This window comes from Pipra filicauda, unplaced genomic scaffold (genome assembly GCF_003945595.2).
Source record: "Pipra filicauda isolate LSUMZ 115617 unplaced genomic scaffold, ASM394559v2 scaffold353_size752799_pilon, whole genome shotgun sequence".
Lineage (NCBI taxonomy): Eukaryota > Metazoa > Chordata > Aves > Passeriformes > Pipridae > Pipra > Pipra filicauda.
In genome coordinates, this window is record NW_024104480.1 from 459,818 (window position 1) to 486,600 (window position 26,783).

The following is a 26,783-nucleotide window of genomic DNA, read 5'->3' on the forward strand; positions in this document are numbered from 1 at the left end:
ACCAGTGGATGTTTAGGATTGTATGGAGGCAGCGTTGATGGAAGCGTTCTAGGAGTCGCAGGTGGTGGCGGTAGATGATCCATGATTTGGAACCATACAAGAGAGTAGACAGCACTATGGCTCTGTAAACACTGATCTTTGTACTTTTCTTCAAGTGTTTATTTTGCCACACTCTTTTATGAAGCTTTCTGAAGGCACTATATGCCTTTGCTAACCTGTTGTCTATCTCACGTGTGCACCCAACAGCGTAGTATATTGCAGTCTTTATCTGGCTGTTGTAATTAATGTTGTCAAATTTCCTGAAACCTGATACAAGAGCTTTAACCTAGTCTATAGAGCTAATCTGCTGTACTGTGGACAGAGCAGATCACATCATTTAAGGGTTGACATGAATGGAAAGGCAGAAGCATAAAATTACATCTGTTGTTTTATATTTGCGTAAAATAGTTTCTTGCAGTATTTCTTATTCTTCAGTTGCCTTCAAGTAACACTAGGGGGAAATTATAGTTGAATTTAATCTTAGAAGTAAAATAGGTTAGTCTTCATGTGTTATTTGAAAACAGATTCTGTAAACAAGGAAGGAACGAGAAGGTTTTGAGCCCTGTAATGTACCCGAGTCTTGCAGAAAGTGTGAGATATGGTTTTGTTACTTTGCTTTTAGTAATTCAGATCTTTAAAATGGATTACTTTCTGTTGAAACATTTTCAAACCAAATTTTCCTAACACTTTTAATTTCTTAGTTTTGTGAAACTTGTGTTTGCATTAATTTTTGCTCTTTTCTTCCTATACTCTGTTGTAGAGAGGTTTCACTCACCATGCCCTCTCTGCTCTATTCATGTCTCTTGCTTTGTGACGTAGAACTTGACATTTGTACTTTGGCTTGCAGTGTCTTAAGACTAAATTCACTAACCTAAGACTGTTTAAATCTGGATGTAAAATTTCTCAAGTGTGACACTTTTTCTGAAGAGGTGTTTGTAGTCCTTCTTTCAAATGAATGGTTGGTTAACTGATGTCATCTGTCAGATTGAGAATAGCTGTACTCTGCCCCTCACAGGCTGAGGAACACATCTGTTTCTAATTGCTGGCAGAAAAAAATGCTATTGCAATTACAGGTGTCTTGGACTGATACTTGTTGAAGATTATTATCTGAAAAAGAGGGATGAAGAAAAAAATGAGACAGTCAATGCTTTTTTTGCCTTTTTTTTTTTCATACTGACAGACCTTAGCTGCCTGGCCCCCGAGTCAGGACCATGACTGCGGGAACATTGACTTTCCATTTGTGAACACTGAAATTGTAAGGGACCAGTTGTGTCAGTTGAATGTTTATACGTTCATGGTGTCGGATGGGATTCATCCAGAGTGCTAAGGAGCTAGCAGATGTTATTGTAGGACCCCTCTCAATCATTTTGGGAACCTGGGGAGGTCCCTGCTGACTGGGAGCTAGCCAACATTATTCCAGGTTACAAGAAGGGCATAAAGGAAAACCCAGGAAACTACAGACCTAACCTCAGGACCTGGAAAAATTATGGAGAAGATCATACTGGATGCTGTTGAAAGACATTTAAAGAACAGTGCAATCATCAGACACAATTAATATGGGTTCACAAAGGGAAAGTCCTGTTTAACTGATTTAATAATCTTCTGCAGTGTGGTCACCTGCCTGGTAGATGAATGGATGATGGTAGATGTAGTTTCTCTGGGTTTTAGAAAGGCTTTTGATACTGTTCTTCCCAGCATCCTTCTGGATAAGCTGTCCAACAGTGCAATGAGCTGCTACACAGTGCACTGGGTGAAGAATTGGCTGAAGGGCAGGGCTCAAAGAGTTGTAGTGAACAGGGAAGTATCTGTCAGGTGACCAGTTACTGCTGCTGTTCCTCAGGGCTCAATTCTACAGCCAGTTCTGTTCAGTCTTTTTATCAGTGATCTGGAGGATGCAGTTGAATGCACAGGTAGTAAGTTTGGTGATGATACTCAACTGGGAGGTGCTACTGACTCTCCCATGGGACATGAAGCCTTGCAAAGGGATCTGGATAGCATTGGGAAATCACCAACGACATGAAACTGAACAAGAATAAATGCCAGGTTCCATACCTGGGATGGAATAATGCTGGACGTGAGGCTAAACTGGGAGAGGAGTGGCAGGAGAGCAGCCCTGCAGAGGAGTCCCTGGGAGTGCTGGTTGGCAGGAGGCTCAACAGGAGTCAGCAGTGTGTGCCCTGACAGCCAAGGGGACAAACCACATCCTGGGGTGCATCAAACACAGCATCACCAGCCAGCCAAGAGAGGTGGTTGTCCCCCTGTACTTAGTGCTGGTGCAGTCTCACCTTGAGTAGCGTGTGCAGTTCTGGGCCCCATCATTTAAAAAGGGTGTGAAGGTACTTGAACATGTCCCGAGAAGGGCACTAGAGCTGGGGAAGGGGCTGGCAGGAATGGGCTCTGAGGAGAGGCTGAGGGTACTGGGTTTGTCTGGTTTGGAGAGGAGGAGGCTGAGGGGTGACCTCATTGCTTCCTACAGCTTCCTGAGGAGGGGAAGTGGAGAAATTGTGTCTGTCAGGGGAGATTTGGACTTGACATGAGGATACACTTCTTTACTCAGAAGGTGGTCAAAACCCGGAGTAGGTTTCCTGGAGAGGTGTTCGATGTCCCGTGCCTGTCAGTGTTGAAGAGGCATTTGGATAGTGCCCTTAAAGCCTTGCTTTAACTTTGGTCAGCCTTGAAGTGGTTAGGCAGTTGGTCCCTTCTTACTTAACTATGCTATCCTGTTTCATCTCTTCTGATCTAGCCATTTTCAGTTACTTAATCTTTCTGTTCCTTACATGAGATGAATGCATATTTTTTCTGCGAAGCTTAGTGCCACTGAAATGACTGTAAATTGACAAGAAGTCTGAATGCAGCAGTGAAAACTGCAGAACTGTTAAGGGCAGGGTGAAGATATGTGTTGATGCTGCTTCTAAACAGTGACAAAGTGTTCATGAGCATTTGGAAATCAATTTCCTTCTGTATTATGAGGGCCAGAAATAATCTTTAAAACCCTGGCATTAGGTTGGGGGTAGCAATAACAAGAGAGTAGGCTGTTGGCATGAATAGATCGTCATTGTTTTACAACAAGTATGAATAGTTCTGGTGTGAAAGGAATAAATTTGTATTATATTGGCATTAATTCACTAGTATCCACATTTTACAAAAATGTACCTATAGATTTAGGCTATAAAGCATGTGTAACTATCTGAAAAACTGCGTATTTTGGTTATATCGTTTCAGTGGTCAATCATGTTTTTGAACATCTAACTCTGTCTCATGAGGCAAGCATTTTGCAAAGCAGAATTTATGTATGCAACCTCAGCAATGGTGCTGCAAAAAGTTGTTAAAATATTTGTGGTGTTTTGGTTTGGTGGTTTTTTTTGTTCATTCTGGTTATGGTGTAGAATATACCTAATGAGAGATCTTGCTAGTTACTTTTTTTGCATATGCTTGTTGGTACTTTAATGCTCTTTACATTTATACTGAAAATTTTATATTTGAAATTTGAATTAGGAGGCTGGCAAGCTACATTTGGCTTAGGTTGGTGTGACTTGTTGGAACAGCACTCTACATGAAATGGTAAAATTTCTGTGAATAGATGTTCAGTGCTGATAGGAACAACAAGTACATATTGACATAATAAAATGTGGCATTTTCTGCTGCCCTTTTTCATTGTTTAGATTCAATTTTATAAATGTAGTTTTTTCTTCTTTTGTCATTTTTTCTTGTTAAAAAGTAATCAGACAGTATTACACTTGTAAATGCTTGAATCCCTGTCAAATCGCAAAACTTTTAATTCTTAAGTAACTGTACTATGTTGCTTGTGTTTTAAATGTCGTCTAAGAGAGCCATAGTCAGAAATAATCAAAATAACCTATGTTGTTGCATGTTCTTGTGGCTGATTCGTGGCACATTCTCCTCTGGAGACAGAGGTAGAACTTGTCATTTACAGTTTTTTTCTTTAAATAGTTCTAGACTAGGCTTTACTGAGATGTTATAGTTAGTAATTGCTGAAGTAAATTTGATACAGAATAATTAGTTCTGGACTTTAGGGTATTACTTGTTGACATACCTGATCTCTGTGTAGGTCCTTTCCAAATCACCTCCACCAACGGGCAACAGAAGTAGGACATCTTCATTTACAGATCAGAATGATGAAGGCACTGTAACACCGGACAAAGAGGTCAGTTGAGAACTGTTTTTCAACTTAAAAAAAAAAAAATCTAACTTTGTGTCCTTGATTACATTTTTTTTAATTCCTCAATCTCACTATTTTCTGTGCATTTATAACTATGAATAGTCTAGTTTTTAACTTAAATGCTGAAGTGTTTAATATTAATAAAACAGACCTTTAAGCTTAACTCCAGATTAGGAAACTTTTTAAGTCTTTAGGTGTTAAAAATCTTACCCCTGAATTGAACTCAGTGAGGTAGTGGGACAGAAGTTACATTCAGAGAGACTAACTTTGGTTTTTTTGCCTCTTTTGGTTGAAAAGTTAGGTGAATCCAGTTAACTGCACAGGTAATTTGAGGTAGATGATTGAAAAGATTTAAACAGAGCATTTGTGATTGTTTCTAACCATAACCACTAATAATTATCAAACTTAAACATACTTGCCTCACCCCACTCCCCCTCTCTCCCCCCAAAAAACCCAACCCATCCCCTTCCCGAAAAACCAAACAGCACACCAAAATGAGCCTAAATTATTAGTCATAAAATATCATTAAAATCACTATTCGGATAATCGGTAACCCTGGCTTGCATAATAAACAGAGCAAACAGAGAAGATAATCTGCACTCATCTTTTTTCATATTGAGTACTGTGGCTCTTTTGAAGTGTCTTGATTAAAAAAATCAACAAATACAAACAAAAAAATTCCCTGACTTACTGAGCATGGAAATAGGCTGGTAGCATAAAGGATCATTCTGTGAACTTTTTCAGAAGAGGTATTGAGTTCCTAGTCAGAAAATTCAGACAATCCACTTTAATTTTTAACACCATGTTTTCTTCAGGAGATAATCAGTTATACCTGAAATTTGCATTAGATTCCATTATGAACGCTACCAATGATTACAGCTTGGCAGTTTGCTTCCTGCAGTAGTAGAAATGAAAGGAAAAGTATGTCACGGTTTTGTTTTATATTTATTTTATATTTATGAAATGCAATATTGAGTTTTCACAGCTATATCTATATGCATATGTCTGTCTGTAATGACTTCTCCCTGTCCCTGGAGAGAGATCTCCCTGGAGAGAGATTCTGGTGCTCCAGAATGTCAGCAAACAGTGTCACCCTGGATAAATTATTGTTTTTCAGTAATTTCTGTTCTTAATGAAGGGTACAGAAGTAGCATATTGCCACATGAGAACTACCACTGTGGCCTGGCAGTGAGCTGGTGCCGAGAGTTGGTTACACTGATGACCTGTGTAAACAAAAGATTCCGTGCCTTTTTAAAATTTATTCTGTGTATCCATTGTATAATGTGCAGAGGTTAATGAACAGATTTGGCAAAGGTTTTCAGACTTTTTAAGCAGCAAAAGCTTAGTCGAATATGAAGTATTGAAGCCACGAGACAGTGATGTTCTTCTGTGCAAATGATTCACTATTTTTTGTCTGTCATTGACTTGGTGCTGCCTCCACAAATGGAAGAAATCTTCCTTTCTTTTTCAGTGGGAAAATAAAAGGAAAGGTTCAGTGTAACTTACTGATTGATTGATTGAAAGGTAGAATACTTTTCCTTAACTTGTATTTATTTTTTAAGATGTTTGCTTTTATTCCAGATCAGAAAAAGGTATGTGATTCTGAAGGCTTATCTTCTTTTTCAGTTTAATCACTTGATTTAGTAAAAAACAATAGTTCTCTTCACAATTTGGATAAGATATTTAAAAGATAAATACATTTCCAAATTTTGTTGGATGCTACTGACATGTCACCTGTATGTATAATGATTTCTGAAGTGTTCATAATTTCTATGGAGAGCCACTTATTTTATTAGATGTATGTTGTCCCCAGCAAACTCTGTTTTCAGACTGCTTTTACAGACAAACAGGAGAAGTAAAGGATTTCCCACAGGACATGCCAGGTTACATTGGGAGAATATTAATCTCTAAATACAGGGGTTAGACTGGAGTGATCGGAGAGGCAGAAGGAGAAATAAGATTAAGACTGGTAAAAGAGTACTAAAATGCCCTCAGATTTACAGTTATCCTTGGTCTTAGTGTGCTGCCATGACAATTTTACTTGTGAAACATATCATTTAATTAAAAATTTAGAAAGTAGTAAAGTGCTAAAGGGATGAAAACCTCTTACTTTTTTGTAAGGACTGGTTTTACATCAAATGGAAAATATTACTAAAAGTAAGTTTAAATTATTAAGACATGAAATTTAATTTCTCCAAATATTTGTCATAAATGTTGACATTATAATTAAAATAAAATAATCTTTGAAATTTGTTTGTTGCATTACATTTTCATAAAATTCAGTTCAGCAGTATTACTATGCTTAAAAAAGATGCAGATACTGTATACTACCTCTGAAAATATATGCCCCGATTACATGGGTGTTGTGTCTTTTGGAGGGCATTTTTTTGCAGTGTTCTCATTTCACCAGGCAGTTGTTTTATGTACAGGTGTCAATGGCAGTGGCATTACAGTGAACTGTTGGACAGTGTTTAATACACTAAAAATATTTGCTTGTAGAGTATCATGTGCTAAAGTGTTTTTGCAGTACATGAATAATTGCTAACCCTTTTACTACTGAAAGCTAAGCAAAAGTAGTTTTTCATCATGTTTTCTGTCCTCCCTGTGGCTGTGTTTTAGTATGTGTTCAATAATCATGATTTTTGATTTTTACTTCTGTAATATCAAAGTTGCAAGTATTGCATGTGAAATCCTTGATTTACACTCAGAATATTTTTATAATAAAAACAATTTCAGAGTGAATTACAGTTGTAAATGACAGCATTAGTCTGATCAAAGAATTATAATAAAACATACATGCAAACATTCTTGCTTTATATTCTACAGTGATAAGATTTTTTTTATTTTTCAAAATTCCAAAATGTTATCCGTTTAAAATAAACCTACAACTTATATGCTCCATTTGTGGAATACTAAGCAGGTTTCTTTTTCACACCAACTTTCTTCTTCAGATTGTATTTTATTAGATCTGTGGATCTTCAGTGGCAGTGTTACAGAGAAACTCATAATTTTTTCATATATAAGGAAAAAGAAGTCTGTCTAGTTCTGTATTCTCTTACTGCAAGTAGCTCATATTTACAGTGTGAGGTAAAAGCATCTATTGGTACTCGCATAGAACTTCTTCAGAAAATTTGCATATCAGATACTGTCTGACTTCGTATGTTGCCATTTGAAAGGTCCTAGATGATTAAAATATGCTTACTTAGTGCTTCCAGTCTTTTCTGGGGAAGAATAGTGTTTATTTTTCAACCTGTTACTGCATTCACTCTGAAACAGAATTTAAGGTGAAAAGCATCAGTTATATTCACTACAGTTGCTGGAAGTTCAAAATTTTCTTTTTGTTCTACCATATACTTACTTAAAAGTCGGGCCCACCTGCAGAAGATAAACAAAACTAGTTTACTGTCAGCTGACAGCAAAGAGCTGAGACCTTGCTGTGGATGACCTACCAGTCATGCAGATCGAAATATCGCTGACATCCTCTTGAGTGTTATGGAAGTGACAGCAGAGCACAATATATATAGCTCTTCTTACAGCTAAAGATAAAGTAGCCATGGTACTTTTCAGTCTCACTTTAGTGCTGTAAAATTACTTTTAAAAGGATTTTTAAATTAATTTAAATATTTTTATAGCATTGACTATTAATAAAGCACGACAAGGCAAGCTGAAATAATATTCTTTCAGTACTTTTGCTAATCCTGCATCTTTCCTGTATTGACATACTTAATTTGAAGTAACAGGTGTTGCCTTGCAAAGATGGTAGTGGTTCAGATATATCTATTTTTTTTCCTTTCTGACATGCAAATTTAAGACTAAATTTGTATGTATGTAAACTTGAATTTTACAACTCCTTACACCAACATGATTAGATCACTCATGAAAGTTAAAAGCAAACCAGAAAAGACCTTGTATTTGATTTCTGTACTTCCTCTTTCTGAAAATGCAGTTCTACTTTCTTGGATTCTGGGGCTTTTTTAATTGCAGGGAAAACCTTGAACTTTCAGCTATTCATTTTTTCCTATTCCCTGATCACAGTAGGGATGAGACATAAAAGAGTATGTTGCAAATTGCACAAACTTTTTATAAATAAATATTTTGTAAATAGGAAAATTACTGAATTATTCACAACTTTTTTTCCTAGCATTCCCCAACTTGGACAAATAACCAAATTTATTTATTTATGTTACTCTGAGGAATGATTTACTTGTCAGTAAGAAATGAAACTATAAACCTTTAGCTGGTAGCTGAATCTGCTAGCTCCTTGAACTAGATGAGCAGATACTGGCTTGTCTCTTAGACAAATTTTGTACCAAAAAAAATCAGAATGAGAGTTAAATATTGTGATGAAAGATCAGCCATATCACAGCATATTAAGGAAGCTTTCCTGTATGACCATCCAGGAGCCACTCTGGCAGTCACACTTGCACCATCCCAGGCTTTCACTGCTGGGACTTAAGCCCCTTTGCCACAGGCAGCTCCAGCGAGCCAGTGGATGACTTTCTTGACTCTCCACCCACACTCACATTGTCAGACAAGTTCCTCTTACTGGCTTGACCCAAGGTTTCCCACAGCAGAGTCCCAGACTTCTGGTTCCTTTAAGTAATTTTATCAAGGTGCAGCAACATAATGACAGATCAGGCTGGGTGCCTCCAAGCTGAGATCCTGAACAAAGGAATCCCTGGGCTTTCAAGTCTGTGTGCGTGTTCCAATGGTGATCTTTGTTCTGGGGTCTTCTCACTGTTCAGTGGGTTTTGCAGAGTCTCTGGGTGACTGGCCACCATCCAGCCAGCACAGCAGGTCCCCATGCCCTTCGTTGGGGACCATTTCCTCCTACCCAGGGCACAACCTGCAGCTTACAATGCAGCTGTGCACTGAGCTACTTGCACTAGATGTAGTCCTTAACAACCTTCAGCCTATAAATTTGGTGCCTGAGATTAAGATCAGCGTAGTTTAGGGAGATCATATGCCCTGGAGTATCACAGAAAGATCAGCGTAGTTTAGGGAGATCATATGCCCTGGAGTATCACAGAATCACGGAATTGTTAGGGTTGGAAGAAACCTCTGGAGGTCATCCAGTCCAACCCTCTGGCAAGGCAGGGACACATACAGGAAGTGACACAGGAACATGTCCAGGTTGGGTTTGAATGTCTTCAGAGACGGGGACTCCATGACCTCTCAGGGCAGCCTGTTCCAGTGCTCTGCCAGGCTCAATGAAAAGAAGTTCTTCCTCATGTTGAGATGGAACTTTTTGTGTTTTAGTTTATAAACACTGCTCCTTGTCCTGTCACTGGGCACCACTGAAAAGAGTCTGGCACCATCTTTTTGACAACATCTTTTGAGATATGTGCATGTATTAATTAAATCTCCTCTCTGTCTTTTCTTCTCCAGATTGAACAGGCCCATCTCTCTCAGTCTCTCCTCATAAGAGAGATGCTCCAGACCCCTAACCATTTTTGTGGCCCTCCACTGCACCTTCTTGTAAGATTCCAGCTCTGGGAGCTACCAGCTCCTGGACTCAACTAGGAGTTTTACTTTAAAATATAAATATAGGGTTCTTTAATACCTCAAGATAGCGTCAAGAGAATAAGACACAGATTTGTCCTCAAGGGATTTATTTATTCATTTAAGGCAGCAAATAAGGGGACTTGACCAAAGTTCAAAAGGACACCACACAAGCTAGACAAAATGTTCCACCACAGTGCTGACTCAGTATATACTATTAATCCACAACATTTAAATCAAAATCCAATCCCTCCAGCTCTAAGCATCAAGAAAGGAGCAAAGAAAGAGAAGCAGAGGGAGCAAAAAGAAGGAGAAAGAGGGAGAGAGAGCTACCACAGAAACCTTGTAGAAGGCCAGCTCTCACAATTCCAAGTGGCAGGACCACGACGCAAGGCAAAGACATACCTATGATTTTATCTGCTCTGGTCGCTATGGCCAACCCCTCTAGGCCACCAACCACTCTGGGGCTCCAGGCCAGGGTGGGGGGCAGTATCCTCACTGGCTCTGCCAATCTGCACTGGGTTAGGGGCTCTAGGAGGTGTGGTGTGTTATAGTTTTCCTGGGCTGTTTGTGACTGACAGCTACCCTGGGGCTTCCCCATGTGGGCTCCAGGGGCCTGCCGTGAGGGATGCAACGCCACCTCACCTCCATGAGGTTCGACCCATCCTTCCCCCTCCACACACGCACACACACACTCCCCACAAGGTGGTTCTGACCCAGTAATAACTGGTCGGGTGTCTAATACCTTTCCAGAAGCAACTTGTCTTTCTTGTACTGAGGAGCCCAGAACTGGACACAGCGGTCCAGGTGTGGCCTCACTAAGGCTGAGTAGAGGGGAAGGATCCCCTCCCTCGACCTGCTGACAGTGCTCTTCCTAATGTACCCCCGGATCCCATTGGCCCTCCTGGCTGCAAGGGCACACCGCCAACTCATGGTCAACTTTTCATCCACCAAGACTCTGAGGTCCTTCTCTACAGAGCTGCTCTCTGGGTAGTCAGCCTCCAACCTGTACTGGTACTTGGGGTTATTTGTCCCCAGGTCCAGTGCTCTACACTTGCCTTTGTTGAACTTCATTAGGTTTCTCTCTGCCCAACTCCCCAACCTATCAAGGTCCCACTGAATGGCAGCACAGCCTTCAGGTGTATCAGCCGCTTCCTCCAGAGTATGTTTCAAACAGAATGTTGGAAGATCTTACTAGGATTTCTATAGCAAGCTTCAAGTGTGATGTGATGGCATTCAGAGGATTAGAGCAGGTTAATTAAACAATTACATCTTTGCATGCTCTGTTTCTGGTATGCTTCATCCTGCTTGGAGTCACCACTTGTCTAGTTTTATTGATCACTATACTGGTCTAGCTCTAAAGTGGTGCTAGTGATACATAAGACAGTATAGCACCAGATGTCTTTAATGTTTCTGAAGCTATTAAGATAATTCAGAGTGGGTTTTAGGACAAGTCCTTAAGTGCAAGAATCCCGTGGTAATATTGTTTAATTTTGCCTGACTAGCAGGTGGTTTCTTGCCTGTTTTCCAGGCATAGGTGAATAATTTTTAGTTACTTTTAGTACCCCTTTCCCTGACATCCCCCCTCCAAGTTAACTAGACAGCTAGTTCTTAAAGCCATATTGAATAGATGATTAAAAAAATTAAGAATGCAGATAAAAACACAGGTATATATTGGAAAGCATTAAGTAGTGTAATTACAGGACTCACTAGAGAGCTCTGCCTATAATTTAATGGTAAAAACATACCTATCAAAGTAACAAAAATACTGTGAACCAGTCCTTAAATATTTTCATTGTTGGTCACCCAACATCCGAGAAGAGGATGAACTTGCTAATGGGTAGATACAGCCAGTTCTAAATATGTTAAAGAAATAACACTCTTGGACCATGACTGAGCATGTTCTGTCTTTGGTAGCTATTTGAATTGTGAAACTCTTGGCTACTGGAGAAGAAATACTTTGGAATTTCATTTTGATACAGTGATTACTGTTCTGCCTCAGTACTGTATTTTGTTCTTTATTTGTAGGGTTGGCTCCTTCCCTTTTGTGCTTGCCTTTACTCAGTCAACAGCAGGGTGAAGCTGAGATTATTTAGAAATGTTCTTGTATCTGATCAACATCTGTGAAACTTAGCAGAATTGCTAATTGCATTCTACTGTTTGTGTAAACTATTAATTATGATAATGACCCTGGAGTTGTATGTCTAAAAACTCAAGCAGTGCTGCATCAATTTATATTCATAAGTTTTTTTCTTTCTTTTTCTCAAAATCATAACATAATATAGATTGGCATATTTTAGACAGAGGATAGCCTGGATCTTCCGATCTTGCTAAACAGGAGTTGCATACACTCTGTATCAGTCTACCAGGTAGTTTTGAGTGGATTTTTAAAATTAACTTCTGCCACTGTTTAAAGCTCTCTCTCTCTCTTACCTGTAAGTTTTGGGGTTTGTAATTAATGTTTTGTGAAAGAATTAATGTCTAGGCCTCCTGTTAGAACTTGGCTGCAATAATATGGTCATGGACTTCCAGGGATGACTAAAAATCCTAACAGTTCTTAGGTGCTGAGCAAACTGACAGTCCATCTTTTTTTTTGGAGCAGGGTGAACTTGTTACAGATCAAATAGGAATTATTTTTAATGCAAATTGTTTGATGTACTAAATAATGGAATTAGGATGAAGCGAAGTAATGCTATGGTGAAATGTCACAACTTAATATTTTGAGAAACAAGGATTAGCATGCTGTTACTATGAAGAGATAATTTAAATTGCCTGTGATTCCTGAAGTTCTTGGGTCATGTTGTTAAAAGTGACTTAACTAAGCTGAAGATAATATATGTTACATGTTGAAAATGTTCATAATCTTTTGGTTAATAATATTTGCTGTAATCCATTTATCAGTGCTTTGCAAACTGTGTTTTATCTTCTTAACTGATCTTCTCCAAACATACAAAGTAATTTCTGTCTTTAAGATTTCATAACTTTATTTGTGGCAGAGAATTTGCGTGCTTCTAATTCATGAGGCCATCAGGCTTGCTTGTAGTACTGCTGTGGTATGTTTGTGCATGCATAATATTTGCCTCTTTCTTTTTCTGGCATATATCCTTTCAAGAAGAGGAATGTGTGCAAAATGCATAGCAGGGTCAAGGCTATGAGCTTCTACAATTGTCAGCACTGGAGGAAGATTTTCTGGAATCATTATCATTTATCAGCTTTCTTATTTTTCCTTTGTCTAAAAGCTCAGATAAGGAAACTTCTATCAGTTTTACACACTTGAATGTATATAGCAGGAACTTTAACACAGTTTACTCTTTAAGCATTACACTTCTAATAGGCTGAGACTGGTGACCAGTCTCACAAAACTCAGCAAGTGTTTGCAACCACAGTGAATGCAGAGGGCAAGTGTGCTGAGGCCAGAGGGGTGAAAAAGATTGGGAGCAGGAGAAATGTGACCATCTCTTTTATTAGCAGCTAGTCTTTGTAGCAACTTAAAAGTGAGAAGTTTCAGCTGAGTTTCTCAGACCTAGCTAGTTATTGGCAAATCCAACAATCAGAAGCTATTGTATATGGCTGTCAATGAACATTAACCACTTATTGCAATTTCTGAAAGGGTTTTGTGAACATAAATTGAGAGCCATGTAGTGTTCCAGATCTTGCATATGAAAATATTTTTCCTCTCTCAATTTGAATTGATGTAAGTAAGCTACTAGAGCACTGGAGTCAATGTAACTGTCAGAAAAAAAAGTAAATCAAACTCTTAACTTACACTGTAATTTATTTGGCTCCTAAAAATACTATTTAGTAACTTGATATAGGGTTTTGTCTCATTATTTCAGAACTGTTTTGCTTTATTTCATGTTTTGGTTCAGTCAGCAGACAGCACAAATCTCAGGCTGTAAGAAAGGCTGAAAGAACCTTGAACTTATATATAAATGAGTATAATCATGAGAGGAATATTTTTTTGAAATCTGTTACACATCCTAACAGCATTAGATTGCATTACATTAAATATATATATCCAGTTTGAATTCAAATTCCAGTCTCCTTCTCTTCATGTTTTCATCTCTAGGGATTTAAATCTCTTCTTAGATACTGACTTGATAAAATGTTTAATTCAACTTGTGGTATTTTTACAAAATAGTGTTCTAGTAGTTTAAAAACAATATAAGGAATTTCTTTTAATGTAGTTAGAATTCTAGTGTATAAGAGCACTGATGATAAATAGTCAAAAGCAAGCGATTTATAGTGTATATAACTGAAATACTGGTAGAATTTTTAGAATAGTGGGTTGTTCATGCATAACTGAGAGCATATAGGGCTCAGTGGTATATGATAAGTCATCCACGGAAGTTTAAAAAAGTTACAGTATAAGTGCCTGAAACATTTTCTTTATCTTTGGCTAAACTAGGGTCTGTCTTTTAAATTGCGTGCTTCTTTACTACCAAATGATAAAAATTGTATTTTGGCTGTTCTGAAATGATCTAATGCATATTTTCTGGTTATGTCCTGCCTTTATTAATATCTGTTGTCTCATAAACTGCTGTATTGTTTTATTATGTTTTTAGTAGCATGGAAAAAATGGGTAAAGTTGTGCAGTGTTCCTTATTTCTTGATTTATTTTCATTTTCCTCCTTTTTGCATTGAATGACAGCTGTTAGCCGGAATGATAGCAGAACCTGCTTTTCTCTCTGAGTATACTATCTTTGCTTTGGATCCCACCAAACAACCTAAGCCACAGAGTGACAGTGTGGTGAGTCCTCCTACCCCTCTTAGTAATGCCTTTAGCAGGTGGAGGAGAGTAATGTACTAGAAGGCAAACCTAGTGTTGCTTGTGGCTTGTTCTCACAGAGACATCTATCTTAACTACCTTGTTGCTAACCCTGCACTAAATTTCACAGAGGTAGTACCTGATAGCTCCTGGCTGGTGTGCTGTATGATGTGAATTTATCATAACATAAAAAAATTAACGTTTTCTCTTATACAGGTAACCATACCCTGCACAACTTTTAAATAATTGTTGCAAAAGTTTGTATGTTTGTTGCATAGAATCTTCCATTTCATGTTTGTATATGTCTGTATATATTTCAAGATAAATGGATAGGATAAACATTGGGATTGGTTTCGTGTAAAAATGACATGCTTTTTGCTGTGTACAGTAAAGGTTGCATGTCATTTACTACTAATGGTAGCAGGAAATAATTATTTCACATAGACTTTGAAATTAATCTATATCTAGTTGGTACCCTGGCAGCTATTATTGTGAGGATAACTAGCCTTTTTTATAATAATTGATTTTTATTTTAAATATACATTTCTTTGCCTGGAATTGTTGTTTTCATCATATATAAGTGGAGAAGCTCAATGAGAAGAGACGAGAAGAGAAAGAAGCAGGCATAGGGATGAAAGCAGACTTCCGCTTTTTAACATAGGCACATACAAAGCTGTATTCTTGCTATTGTCACAGGTCTGGAATGGCATCCTTCACATGGTTCAGAGGCATGGCATTCCTGAGTCTGTAGTCAAATCACAGTATTTTTTAGAGCCCCAGCTCATCCCTGATGCTTTTCCGGTTGAGTAAGTGCTCTTTGCTGGTCATGCAGGGGCTGAAAATGACAAGTCACTGAAAGCTGTAGCAGGATAGAAATCTAATAAGGAGGTGGACAGAGCAAAACACACCATGTTGTGTTGGACTTTTCTCTCTCAGGCTAAGCAAGATTGGACAGAAACAATGATTAATGATTAAAATGGTGATCCATAGAAAGTCTTAATTTGTTGCAAATGGTTATGCTTTTTTAGAGTGTGTCCTTAAAACACTGATTCATTATTAGTTCAGTCGTGTTTTCAAGACTGAACTTTTTGGTGGGGACCAAAGAAGACATGCTGAAAATCTGTAGTTTCAAAATAGTTACTAAATTTTTTTTTCAGTTCTAGATATTTTGATCATATTTGAAATCCAGCAATTGCTACTTAAAGATTCACTGCAAAATTAACCTTTTTTGGTTTTAACTACATTACAGAATATCTCTAAAACAGTTTTATTTCAAATAACGTATTTGTGTGATTGCTCAAATGTTGTCTTTATATGATCTTTTAGTATGTACTTCAGTGGCATATTTACTGGCTTGCATATTTATATACAAGACTGCATACATAACAAATAGTTATAATGTAGAAGTTATTGTTAATGTGTACCAGTGTGTATTAATAATATGTTACCTGTAAAACTGATTTTTTTCTCTGAGCTTTCTGAAAACTCTAGAGCAGTACTCTCACAGTAGGAATTGTGAGGGGGAGAAGACAATGAGAATAGAGAATGGGATGTCTGATTATAAAAACAATTATATTAAAAAGCACCCTACATTATGTATGTTTGGGAAACCTAGATAAACTAAAGATGCAGGAGAGGGAAAATTTCATCAACACACACAAATGCATATTAATTCTGCTAAATCAAACTGTGTGTATGCAACTGATATGTGATCTAAGAGAGTGAATGTCATAGAGAAGTGACTGTAATTGTGGATTTTTTTGGTGTAGGTGAAGTTGGTATAAACTCGTTACTAACTAAGCTACATAGGTTTTGTTGCATTTTGTTCAAAATATTCTTGGACACAATGTGGTTTTTAAAAGAAAAATGAAAGGGAAATGAGGGGGAAAAATGTCTACTAAGCTTTCTTTCCTTTCTCCCTCCATAATTTACTAAGTTTTGGAATACCTGAGAAGGAGGGAAAACAGTAAAATGTTTTTAAATTAAAACATTTAAGCTTTCACTTTTCAGGCTTACTAATCTACTTATACCTTTGAGAAATGAGTAAGATGAATTAGTTTGCATTTCAGAAATAGGGAAGTAAGGAGGTGTAAATGTCACTAAAACACCCTAATGTGCTCCAGTTAAAACTGAATTATGATTTATACATCTTCATAATAAAAAGAAACCTTTTTATTAGAGATTGTAAGTATATGGATGTGTATGTTCTATGAGTTTGTGGAGGAGACACTTCCCTTGGTTTCCAAAAACCCTGATGTAACAACTGGGTTTAAGATGTTTGAAATGCCTGCTCGTGCTCTGTGATTCTGGTTTTGCTGAAAGCTCTCATAAGACTTATGAAAGGCTAGGGCATTTAAGCTCTTGAAAGCTTCTTGAATCAATACTTATATATAGCAACTTCCATTCATAGTTACTTTCAGTGTGTGGACACCTGAATACAACCCATTGCACAGTGATGTAGTCTTGTAGCAGCTACATATCTATGGTGGTCCAGTTTTTATACAAAAGATTACCTTTTATTATTTATGCCAGTGGAAAGTCTAACCCCCAGATGTAGTTTCTACTTTTGTTCACACAGATTGAGTACAAAGACGCCAGCATAAAAAGTAGGAGAATTTTAAAAGTGGCAGCATTAGTTTAGTTTTGAAGTTACATTTTTGAGGATCTTTGTAAATCCTTAAATGGCAGATTTTTAAGCATCTTCAGAGAAAGGAACAGCATCCATGGGTTCTATATTAATAAAAACCTTATTAAATTTAATAAATCTACTTAATCTTGTATTTTAAAATAGATGTTAAATATTAAATTATTCTTATGAATTACATGTACAAACCCTTCATAGTTTTCTTTAATTCTCTTTTATGTATATCAGAATATATGATTTTTGAAAGAAGTATATGCAGTTAGTTCGTAATTCTTGGTAAAGTATTTGTCTTCCTCTGTTGTCGGGCCTGTACTAGCATGGTAGATGTTTTTAAATTGTAGAACAGAAAATTTTTTATTTGGATTACCTTATTATTAACTTTCCAGTTAGGAAACGAAAAAGAACAGGTAAGGGAGCTGAGAATAAAATGTGGAAGTGCTGTAGATTAAAACACAGTAAGAGCTGTAAGTCCACTAGGAATAAATCCACCACCACAGGATAGTGTTCTGAAGCAGAATGCAGATTTTGTTCAAACCAGGTGAAGCGCAATTTCCAAATTCAGACTTCCTGTATGTCTGGTTATTACTCATTTAATTTTGTCTGCATCTGGGTGACTGCTCAGTACCCTGTTTTCCTTAACTATCTGAATTTCTCTTCATTCTGTGGTATTTTTGTACTTCCTTAAGACCTTTTTAAAGCCCTTTTACACTGTATCATTCCTCTGCCTTGTTAATATTTAGGTATGCTTATCTGCGTATCCAGAGTAGAAGCTGTGAATGTGATTATGTGGCAGATGCATACAAGGGGGATTGTGATTCAAATTTCAGTTATATGTACACCTTAAATTTTTCAGTTTGCATGTAACTTTCAGGGTACAGCTGGATTTAAAATTAAGAGTTACACTGCTTTTAAGTGAATTTACCCATATTTTGTTTGATATGCCTCAGTGCTTTGCTTCTCTTGGACAATTCATGTCCAAGATGGTTTCTAGCATGTGTTGCTAATTCAGTTGGACTGGGTTTAAAAACTGTCTGGATTTGTATAGGTTAGAGTGATAGAATATCCTGAGTTGGAAAGGACTCACAAGAATCACCAAAGTCTAACTCCTGGTCCTGCACAGGACAGCCCCAAGAATCACACCATGTACCTGAGAGTGTTGTCCAAACACTTCTTGAACTCTGTCAGGCTTGGTACTGTGACCACTGCCCTGGGGAGCCTGTTCTTGTGCCCAATGACCCTCTGGGTGAAGAACCTTTTATAATATGCAGCATAAACTTCCTCTGACAGAGCTTCATGCCATTCTTTTGGGTCCTGTCACTGGTCACCACGAGAAGAGATCAGTTCCTGCCCCTCCACTTCCCCCCCTTAGGAAGTTGTAGACTGCAATGAGGTATTTCCTCAGTCTCCTCCAAGCTGAACAGACCAAGTACCCTCAAGGCCCTTCACCATCTTCATTGCCCTCCTTTGGACACTCTCTAACAACTTAGTATCTTTCCTCTATTGCAGTGCCCAAAACTGCACACAATATTCAAGGCGAGGCCACACCAGTGCAGAGCAGAGCGGGACAGTCCCCTCCCTTGACCGGCTGTCGATGCTGTGCCTGATGCCCCCCCGGACACGATTGGCCCTCCTGGCTGCCAGGGCACTGCTGACTCATATTCAACTTTCTGTTGACCAGGATCCCCAGTTCCCTTTCTGTGCACTGCTCTCCAACCTCTCTTTCCCCAGTCTGTACGAACATCCAGGGTTGCCCCATCCCAGGTGCAGAATCTAGCATTTTCCCTTGTTGAACTTCATATGGTTGGTGATTGCCCAGCCCTCTAATTTGTTGAGGTCTCTCTGCAGGGCCTCCCTACCTTTGGGGGAGTTGAGAGCTCCTCCCAATTTAGAGTCATCATCAAACTTACTTAGTGTACCTTTGAGTCCTACATCCAAGTAATTCATGAAGCTGTTGAAGAGAACTGGGCCTAAGATGGAGCCCTGTGGAACCCCACTAGTGACAGGTCACCAGTCTGATGTTACCCCGTTTACTCTTTGTGAAGTTACCCCATAACTCTTTGTGCCTGACCCATGAGCCAGTTGCTCAACCATTGCGTGCTGTGTGTTGGACATTTTGTCCAGAAGGATACTATAAGAGACAGTATCCAAAGCTTTACTGAAATCTAAAAATTTTATAACAAAGGCTTTCCTTGGTCAGCTCCATGGATAGTCTTGTCATAAGGAGAAATCATATTTGACAAGCAGGAGTTTCCCCTTGTGGAGCTGTACTGACTGTCACCAATGACTGTGGTGTCTTTCAGGTGTTTTTCAATAACTCCCAGAAAAATTTTCTCCATAATTTTACCGGTCACTGAAGTGAGACTAATAGACCTGTAGTTTCCAGGGTCATCCTTCTTGAAAACTGTGACGTTATCCAACTTCCAGTCACTGGGAGTTGATTAGAAAACACCTGAACATAGGACATAGGAAAAGCAGGATAGACAGACTAGGAACAGAATGTAAAAAAAAAAAAAAAAAACACCAAAAACCCCCCAAAAAACAACGAACAGAAAACCCCAACAAACAAACAAATTGTTTTCTGCTGTGTTGGTTTTGTTGGTTTGGGTGGGGTTTTTTATGTGTGTGTGTTTTGTTTGTCTTTCTTTGACAGTGCAGAGGAATGTACACATGAAGTTTTTTGCCAAATGTTTTTTCTGAAAGTTTAATTTTCTTCCTCTGCTTGTTCAGAGTTTAAAACAGCTTATTACCAGCACTCTTTTTCCAGGTAGTTTCCACTCCCCCAGTGCAGTTAAACAGAGAAAGGCGGTGTTACAGCCAGCTCTTACTCATGTTGGCTGTAAACACTAGTCATCAATTAGATTTCTCCTGCTGTCATTTTGGCTTTTTGGTGTTTCTTTGATTTGCGCATAAATGTTATATAAATAATCGCTCTGAGTAACTTAATTGGAGATATCACCATTTGCAGATGTCTTGTACTAATCCATGCACACATAGCTGCTTTGTAGTTCTGTATATTGCAGCAATCTGTTCTGAATTTAACAAACTAGCTTGTTTGCATGAAGACTTCTTAATAAGCATTGTAAAGAAAGTACTAAAAACACAGACAAGGTAAAAGTACAGATGATATTTCTAGGAATCAGTGAATTACAGTCCTTGTAGTGTCTATTCCTTCTAATGGTTGTTTTTCCTGCTGTAGAACTTAACTAAACAGCCACTTCCTGGATCCACAGAAAATAATGGAAGTGAACCAGCCTCCCCACAGGTACGTGGAGGATATGGGGAGTTTGTTTCCTCCTTTCCTGCTGTGTTGTCTTTGTGTTACTTTGGTTTAAGTGTCCAGTATGTATCTTCATGCTGGAGTAGGGATGATAAGTCCTTGCCTGTCAGGATACTAGGGTATTTTGTTTATGTGTAATCCCATTAGCTGGTATTAAGTGGTGTCACTGATGTGCGGAGGTTTGTTTGGTTTTTTTTTGTAACGGTAGGTTAGCAGACTGCCTGCATTGAGATGCATCTTGTTGCACAGCCATCATGGGATACAGAGCATTAACCTCGCTTTCAAGAGTACAGGGCATATTGCATGACTGGAAAGCTAATTTCTACCTGAAGGAAAAGAACTGATAGGCTTAAAAGTATTGTCACTAGTGGTAAAAGTGTAAGTCATTTAATATGTCTTGGGAAAAACTTTACCTTGATGAAATTGAGTTAGCCGTGGCTCCTGGTACATGCATCCCAACATTTTATCGTAGGGGCAACATTGTGCAGTAATGCTTTCGAATCACTTCTGTAGCACCAGCAGTATATAGTACCATAGCACAGAATCTTTTGGTCTAGAACAGTGTATTTGGTGTCATGCATGTGTTAGGCAACAATCATTTTGTTGCCCAGATCAGGTCTCTCTTTCCTGGGCTTTAGTGTGTCTGCCTAAAAGCAGTGCAGAAATAATGACTTGCTTTGGATTTTTGCAGCTAAGTGACACTCAGTCTTTCACCCAGAGGCTTCAGCTTCGAGTTTCCTCCATGGAATCTTTGTTTCGAAGCCCGGTGAAAGAGACCCTATTCCGCTCTTCTTCTAAAGAGTCCCTGGTACGAAGTTCTTCAAGAGACTCGCTGAATCGACTGGACTTGGATGCCGTCAGTCCCACATTTGACTCACCTTCTGACATTGAAAGTGAAACAGAAGAGCCTCCTGGCAATATGGACAGCCTCAGCAAAGAGCAGTTGCTGCAGCGACTGCGCAGAATGGAGCGCAGTTTGGGCAACTATAGGGTAAAATACTCAGAGGTAGGCAATGTAGTGACTGGTTTAGCTGGGTAGAGAGGGGAAAAAGATGAGGCTTACAGAGATTGCAGTAGTGGATAATCTTTTTGTTTTCCTGTTTGGAGCAAATGTTTCAACTTAAACCTAACATGGAAGTTAAATTATAATTCAAATTGACGTCTAGAGAAATCAAATGTTTTTCCAGTGATAAAACATGGAAATCCTTTTCTTCTCTTGTTTGTAAATAGTTTCCTCATGTCAGCAGTAGAGGTTAACTAGTGGTTACTCACAGAAAGTAGGCCTATTAAGGTTTCAGCGGAAAGCCTGTAGGAGGGGGTGGAGTTCAGGACAGAGCTGAGCATGGTTTTTACTCACATGACAGCAAATTTACTTTTGTTCTGGAACTTTTTCTTGAAGTGCATAATGTATATTCTATGCACATACAATAGGCAAGCATTTTGTTTTAAAGAAATAACTTCTATTCTCCATAATTTCCAGATATTCCCTGTAAGGAATTAATTCAAGGACCGTTTCTTCTGCTATTTTAGTGAACACCAATGATATAAATAGTTTTTCTACTCATTTCCCGAATTATTGGGAAATGGGGATGGGATGGGATGGGGATGGGAAATGTCTGGGATTGGGGTTTTTTTGTTTGTGTTGGCTTTTTTTGTTTGTTGTTTTTTGAAGTGTGTGCTGTATTTAAAACTGGATGTTTGCACTGGTTTTTTACAGTTCTTTTAATGTTTGCTGCCCTCAAATACAAAAATTGCTGTGCAGACTTTTGTCTACTAGTGTCAAAATCCCTGGAATCTAAAATATGTATACAGCAATTGCAGTATTCAGCATATGCCTGAAAAAACCAGTTGTCTCCCATTAATTTTTGGTTCTCTTCCAGCTGGTATAGTAGGTATTTTTTTAAAGTTTATGTAAAACAGTATTGCTAAAGTGAAAATTCTTCAATTTGTGGGTTTGTTTTGCTGTTTGGGGTTTTGGTTTTCTGTGTGGTTTTTTGTTTTTGTTTTTTTTTTTTATTCGTGTAGTCTGTTTAGTGAGTGTTAATTTTCTGTATCAAAAAGGCTTGGTGATTTTTTCTGTTTCTTTAGTTCAATTGGAAAGAATAGCTTTGCTGGAGCTTGGATGACAGTAGTTTCAATATATAATGAGTAATTAAAACATAAATATTTTTTCTCTCTTAAAGTAGGATACAGAGTTAGCATCTCAAAAATATGGTGAGGGAAACCATCCATAGCAGTTTTAGTTTTCTTTTTAAGTGCAAAATAAATATGACTTTGAAATTAAAAGTAATTTTGAAAAAATCTTATTTTATATAAGAATTTGAAGTTATATTTTGACCTATTGATTTCTAGTTTGAGTGTTTTGGATGTGTTTTCCTTTAGTTTTTCATCAATTTGAGAACAGAATATTCTAGTTCCAAGTGCCATTAAGCTACTTCAGCTTTGGCAATTGTAATTAAATTTTGAATTAAACTAAATTGTGCAGTTACTTGTTAAATCCTTTGTCAGCTTACAATGAGAAATATTGTCCACTTTCAGTCTATCTGTATGCTGGGTATATGCAAAGCACATGGGATGAGAACATTACACAGATCCTTTTTTGCGAAATTTGTAAATGTATTTTTTAATTCATACTCCTTGTAAAATTACTTTTACTTAAGCTCCCTGGGACATGCACTCTTTCAAATGGACATCCCTGTGGGGTAGCTGTCTGGGATGTAACTTTCTGATACTGTTGGGTTTTGATCCCCTGTATTGAAGCATGGTACGTCTTCTCAGCAAAGGGAAAACTGTGCATGAATGCTGAGTAACATTACTGTTTTGTGATGTAGACTTCTTTTTTAAAACATTGGAGATATTTTATAGATAGAAAAAGGAAACACTGAGAAAATTTAAGTACACTTCTGTCAACAGAGTGTTCTCAAGTGAAGTGAAGAGTTTCAAAATGCACACAGTGATACAACTAAGGAAATTATTTCAGTAGCTATTAATGAATGCATTATCATCATTATAGCCAATTTCTGTATTTTAGCTAGTGTCTGCTTATCAAGTTATCCAGCGGGAAAAGAAGAAGCTACAGGTAAGAATTACTTTTCATCTTCTCTTGCCTGAATGCTTTTTTGAATCTTAAAATGTGTAGTGCAAATACAGATTTAATTTTCAGTGCATTGTATGTGTGCATATAACAAAAGATTCTATTATCTGGGATTTCTAAGGAAACCAAGTTAATACTGATTTATGAAAATAACTGTGAAGCTATTGTACTCCAGTCTTTTTTTTTTTTGCATCAGCTGAATTCAGGTGATAGATTGCCAACCCACAGTTGGCAATTTATGATAATACTTACACATCAAGCACGACTTGAAAGAGAAATACAAATCATTACATCTTCTGCTGAAGTACAATTCTGTGAATTTATTTATATATTTATATGTTTTATAAGTTACATTTAATACACCTGATCTTTATTCTCCCTTTTTCTTAAGAGCATTCTGAGTCAAAGTCAGGATAAAGCACTTCGCAGAATTGGAGAACTGAGAGAGGTAGTAATTTCCTTTACTGATTGCGTGTTTACTTTATAGCACACCTACATAGGATCTTTTTCTGCCTAGCTTTTGATTTTTTTGTTCACTTTACAAAATATTTCCTATTACAGAGCACTTTTTTTACTGCTTACTTGCTTTTTTTCATATGGGTTTACTCCTCTGCCTTGTTTTTCATTCATCAGCTTGATACTGTACTCTTAAGACAGAGCAGTGCATCATACCAACTGAACTCTACTTTTTTGTTCATTGTGAAATATGTAAAGTGCGTGTGGTTCTTGCAGTATTGTTGGGCCCAGCCATAGGTATTCCTGTGCAATTTGTTGCTCTTCTATTATCGACAAATTCTAATGTTAGGTAAATACAAGTAGTAGGCATATTTTAATAAAAATGTCAGTGACTATAAAAAAAATGGGGATAAAATTTTTAAAAATATTCATCTTTATCTCATTTATAATATTTATATTGGTTTTTGGATTTTAGTATAGTTTGATTTCAGTCATAAAATCAGGTAGGTTATGTTACTGTCTCTTTAGGTTATAGTGAAATTAAAAGGAGAAGCTCTAATATATTTGGTATTGATAATAAACACGTTGGACTTATTTAAAAAAATGTACAGATGATCAGGCGGAACAACTTAAAGGGCAAGTTCACAAAAGCTATGTTGTCAGACCCTGTTGAAGCACAGTGGGAAACTGAAGCCATTTTATTGCTGCAAGAGCAAGTGCAGCATCAGGTTTGGAGATGGGCATGGACTTCTCTGTCCACACTCTTACCTTGCTGGAGATCTGGGTACCAGTTTGCCCAAAGCCACAGGCTTTCTCTGTGAGTGCAGTCCTGCTCTTGGCCTGTGCCATGCTGAGCAGCAGCACTGGCCTGGAGGTTGCAGGAGCCATTAGGCTGTGGTGAGGTCTCACCTTTGCCTGAAGGCAGACTCACTCCAGACAGTTGGGTGTCTTGCCCCCAGACAGGGACCAGGACTTGTTCCCTTGGGGTGCGGGATGGTGACTGCGAGCATCTGACTGTGTGTGTACTTGTGCCTCATGCTCACCCACAGGGAACTGTCCCTGTGTGACTGGTTAGGCAGCCAGTCATTTCAGAGGAGGTCACTGGCAAATTGTCAGGCAGTCTTCAGCAATGCGGTGAGTAATTCAGGTAAGCAGGCTGTGAACTGTGTGTGCCACCAGGGTGGCATTTTGATTCAGATCTGTGCTGCTTCTGCCTCAGCAGCTGAGAACAGTGGGCCAGAGTGCTGGGTGTAGTGTGCTCGTCTGAGCTGGAGCCTGTGCCTGGGCTGTTACCATGTCCTAAGCTTAACTATCAGCCCATAGGAGGGAAAAAACCACAGCATTACTGACAGAAGTGGCTTGCTAATGTTGTTTCTTTTCTGGATTGCTACAAGGTCAAATGAAAGAAGCTCATTCTATGTTAAGTCCATATCCATGTGCTCCTGTAGGATTAGTTTTTCAGCTTAATGCTACTTGATAAAGTCAGGAAGGCAGATGTATACCGGAGTTAAACCTTTTGTTTATGACAAAAGGTTGGACATGTGCATTTTTATTTTTCACTTCTGTCGTAGTCTTTGTGATTCATATATGTAGATAAGTTATACATATATTTTTGATTTATATATATACATTTTTATATATATATTTGGTGTAAAATTTAATTTCACTCTTACAAATCTGGTAGATGTAAAGAGTCCTTCAAATCTAACGCTGAGATTCTTTTTCATTAATTGATAAACTTCAAAATGTGTTTTTCTAGTCTTCTGGAAGCCTAAGTGTTGCAGCATTAGGTAAAACAGACACAAAAGAAAAATTACAAATAAAATGGTTAGTTTCCACTGTGGAAGCCAAAATGGTAAAAAGTAGTTCATTCATTGATGTAATAATTGATTACAGAAATTGATTTTGAAAGTCCTTTTCTTCATCATACAATCAAATTTCCCCATAAATATGTTGAATCAGACAAGTTTCTTCTAAGAGGGCCAGGTAAGAATAAATTATCTCCTTTGAGGCCAAGTTGACAGTGTGAAATAGTCCCTAGACATCAATGTGTCTTTTGCTTGCCTTAGTTTTCTCCTGTTAGGAGTAATTCCTCAGAAACAGTCTTCAAGCAGTCTTCAGTGTTCTCCTTCTCAGAAAAGGATCAGAAGCGACTTTGGGATCTAAAAAGGGCCATTTCTGTGTTGGTTTCAGTAAATCTCTTTGGCACTTTTTCTCACACTGACTTGCTTTGCTTCGTTTGGAAGGAATCACTTCTAAAGGTCAGAAGGTGATTAGTAGTTGCTGAGAACCTGAGGCAATGCAGCGTTAAGAAGTGGATACAGTGGATATAGGAAGAGAGGAATTTTTACAGTGACACTTTCCATCAGTGTCCTGCCTGTGCATGACTGGGCAGGCTCAGCTAACACAACTGTGGTTCTCAGAGCTGGTATCAGAGTCAGCTGTGGCAGGGGACTCTGTTGGAGGTAAGGGATAGACAGCAAGAGTAAAAGCAAGATTTAGAATTGGAGTAAAGCAGCATAGGAGCATCTGGTGCCCTGTGTTTTGTCTCGTTTACTTTTTCATCCTTTCTTTCTGTTATCCTCTGTCCTTGCCTGGCTAATGGAACTCAAGTTTATGGGTGGGGATTGCTTATATGCAAGTGATCTTTGCAGAATAACGGTCATAGAAGGATTCTTTTCTTGGGGTAAATCACTGGGAAGATATATATGGATGAAGTAAATATATAAATAAAAGAACTTAAAATACAAGTTTCAGAAAGTATTTACAGTGCATGCATGAAATATGTGTGGTCCTGGTTCTCTCAATAAGCAGTTAGATGTG

The 26,783-nt window shown here is 38.0% G+C and overlaps 1 protein-coding gene across 6 annotated transcripts in view; it reads left to right on the forward strand.

Moving 5' to 3' along the window:
• Window positions 1-26,783, forward strand: part of GOLGA4 (golgin A4) — a 72,535-nt gene that overhangs the window by 2,247 nt on the left and 43,505 nt on the right. For 4 of the 6 annotated variants that reach the window (XM_039384429.1, XM_039384426.1, XM_039384424.1 and 1 more), the window contains exons 2-7: window positions 4,109-4,204; window positions 14,373-14,471; window positions 20,330-20,395; window positions 21,102-21,416; window positions 23,442-23,489; window positions 23,896-23,952. In XM_039384429.1, coding sequence (XP_039240363.1) covers window positions 4,109-4,204; window positions 14,373-14,471; window positions 20,330-20,395; window positions 21,102-21,416; window positions 23,442-23,489; window positions 23,896-23,952 — 681 coding nt within the window. The remainder of the gene's footprint in view (window positions 1-4,108; window positions 4,205-14,372; window positions 14,472-20,329; window positions 20,396-21,101; window positions 21,417-23,441; window positions 23,490-23,895; window positions 23,953-26,783) is intronic. The other 2 variants (XM_039384428.1, XM_039384427.1) reach the window with 2 other exon arrangements.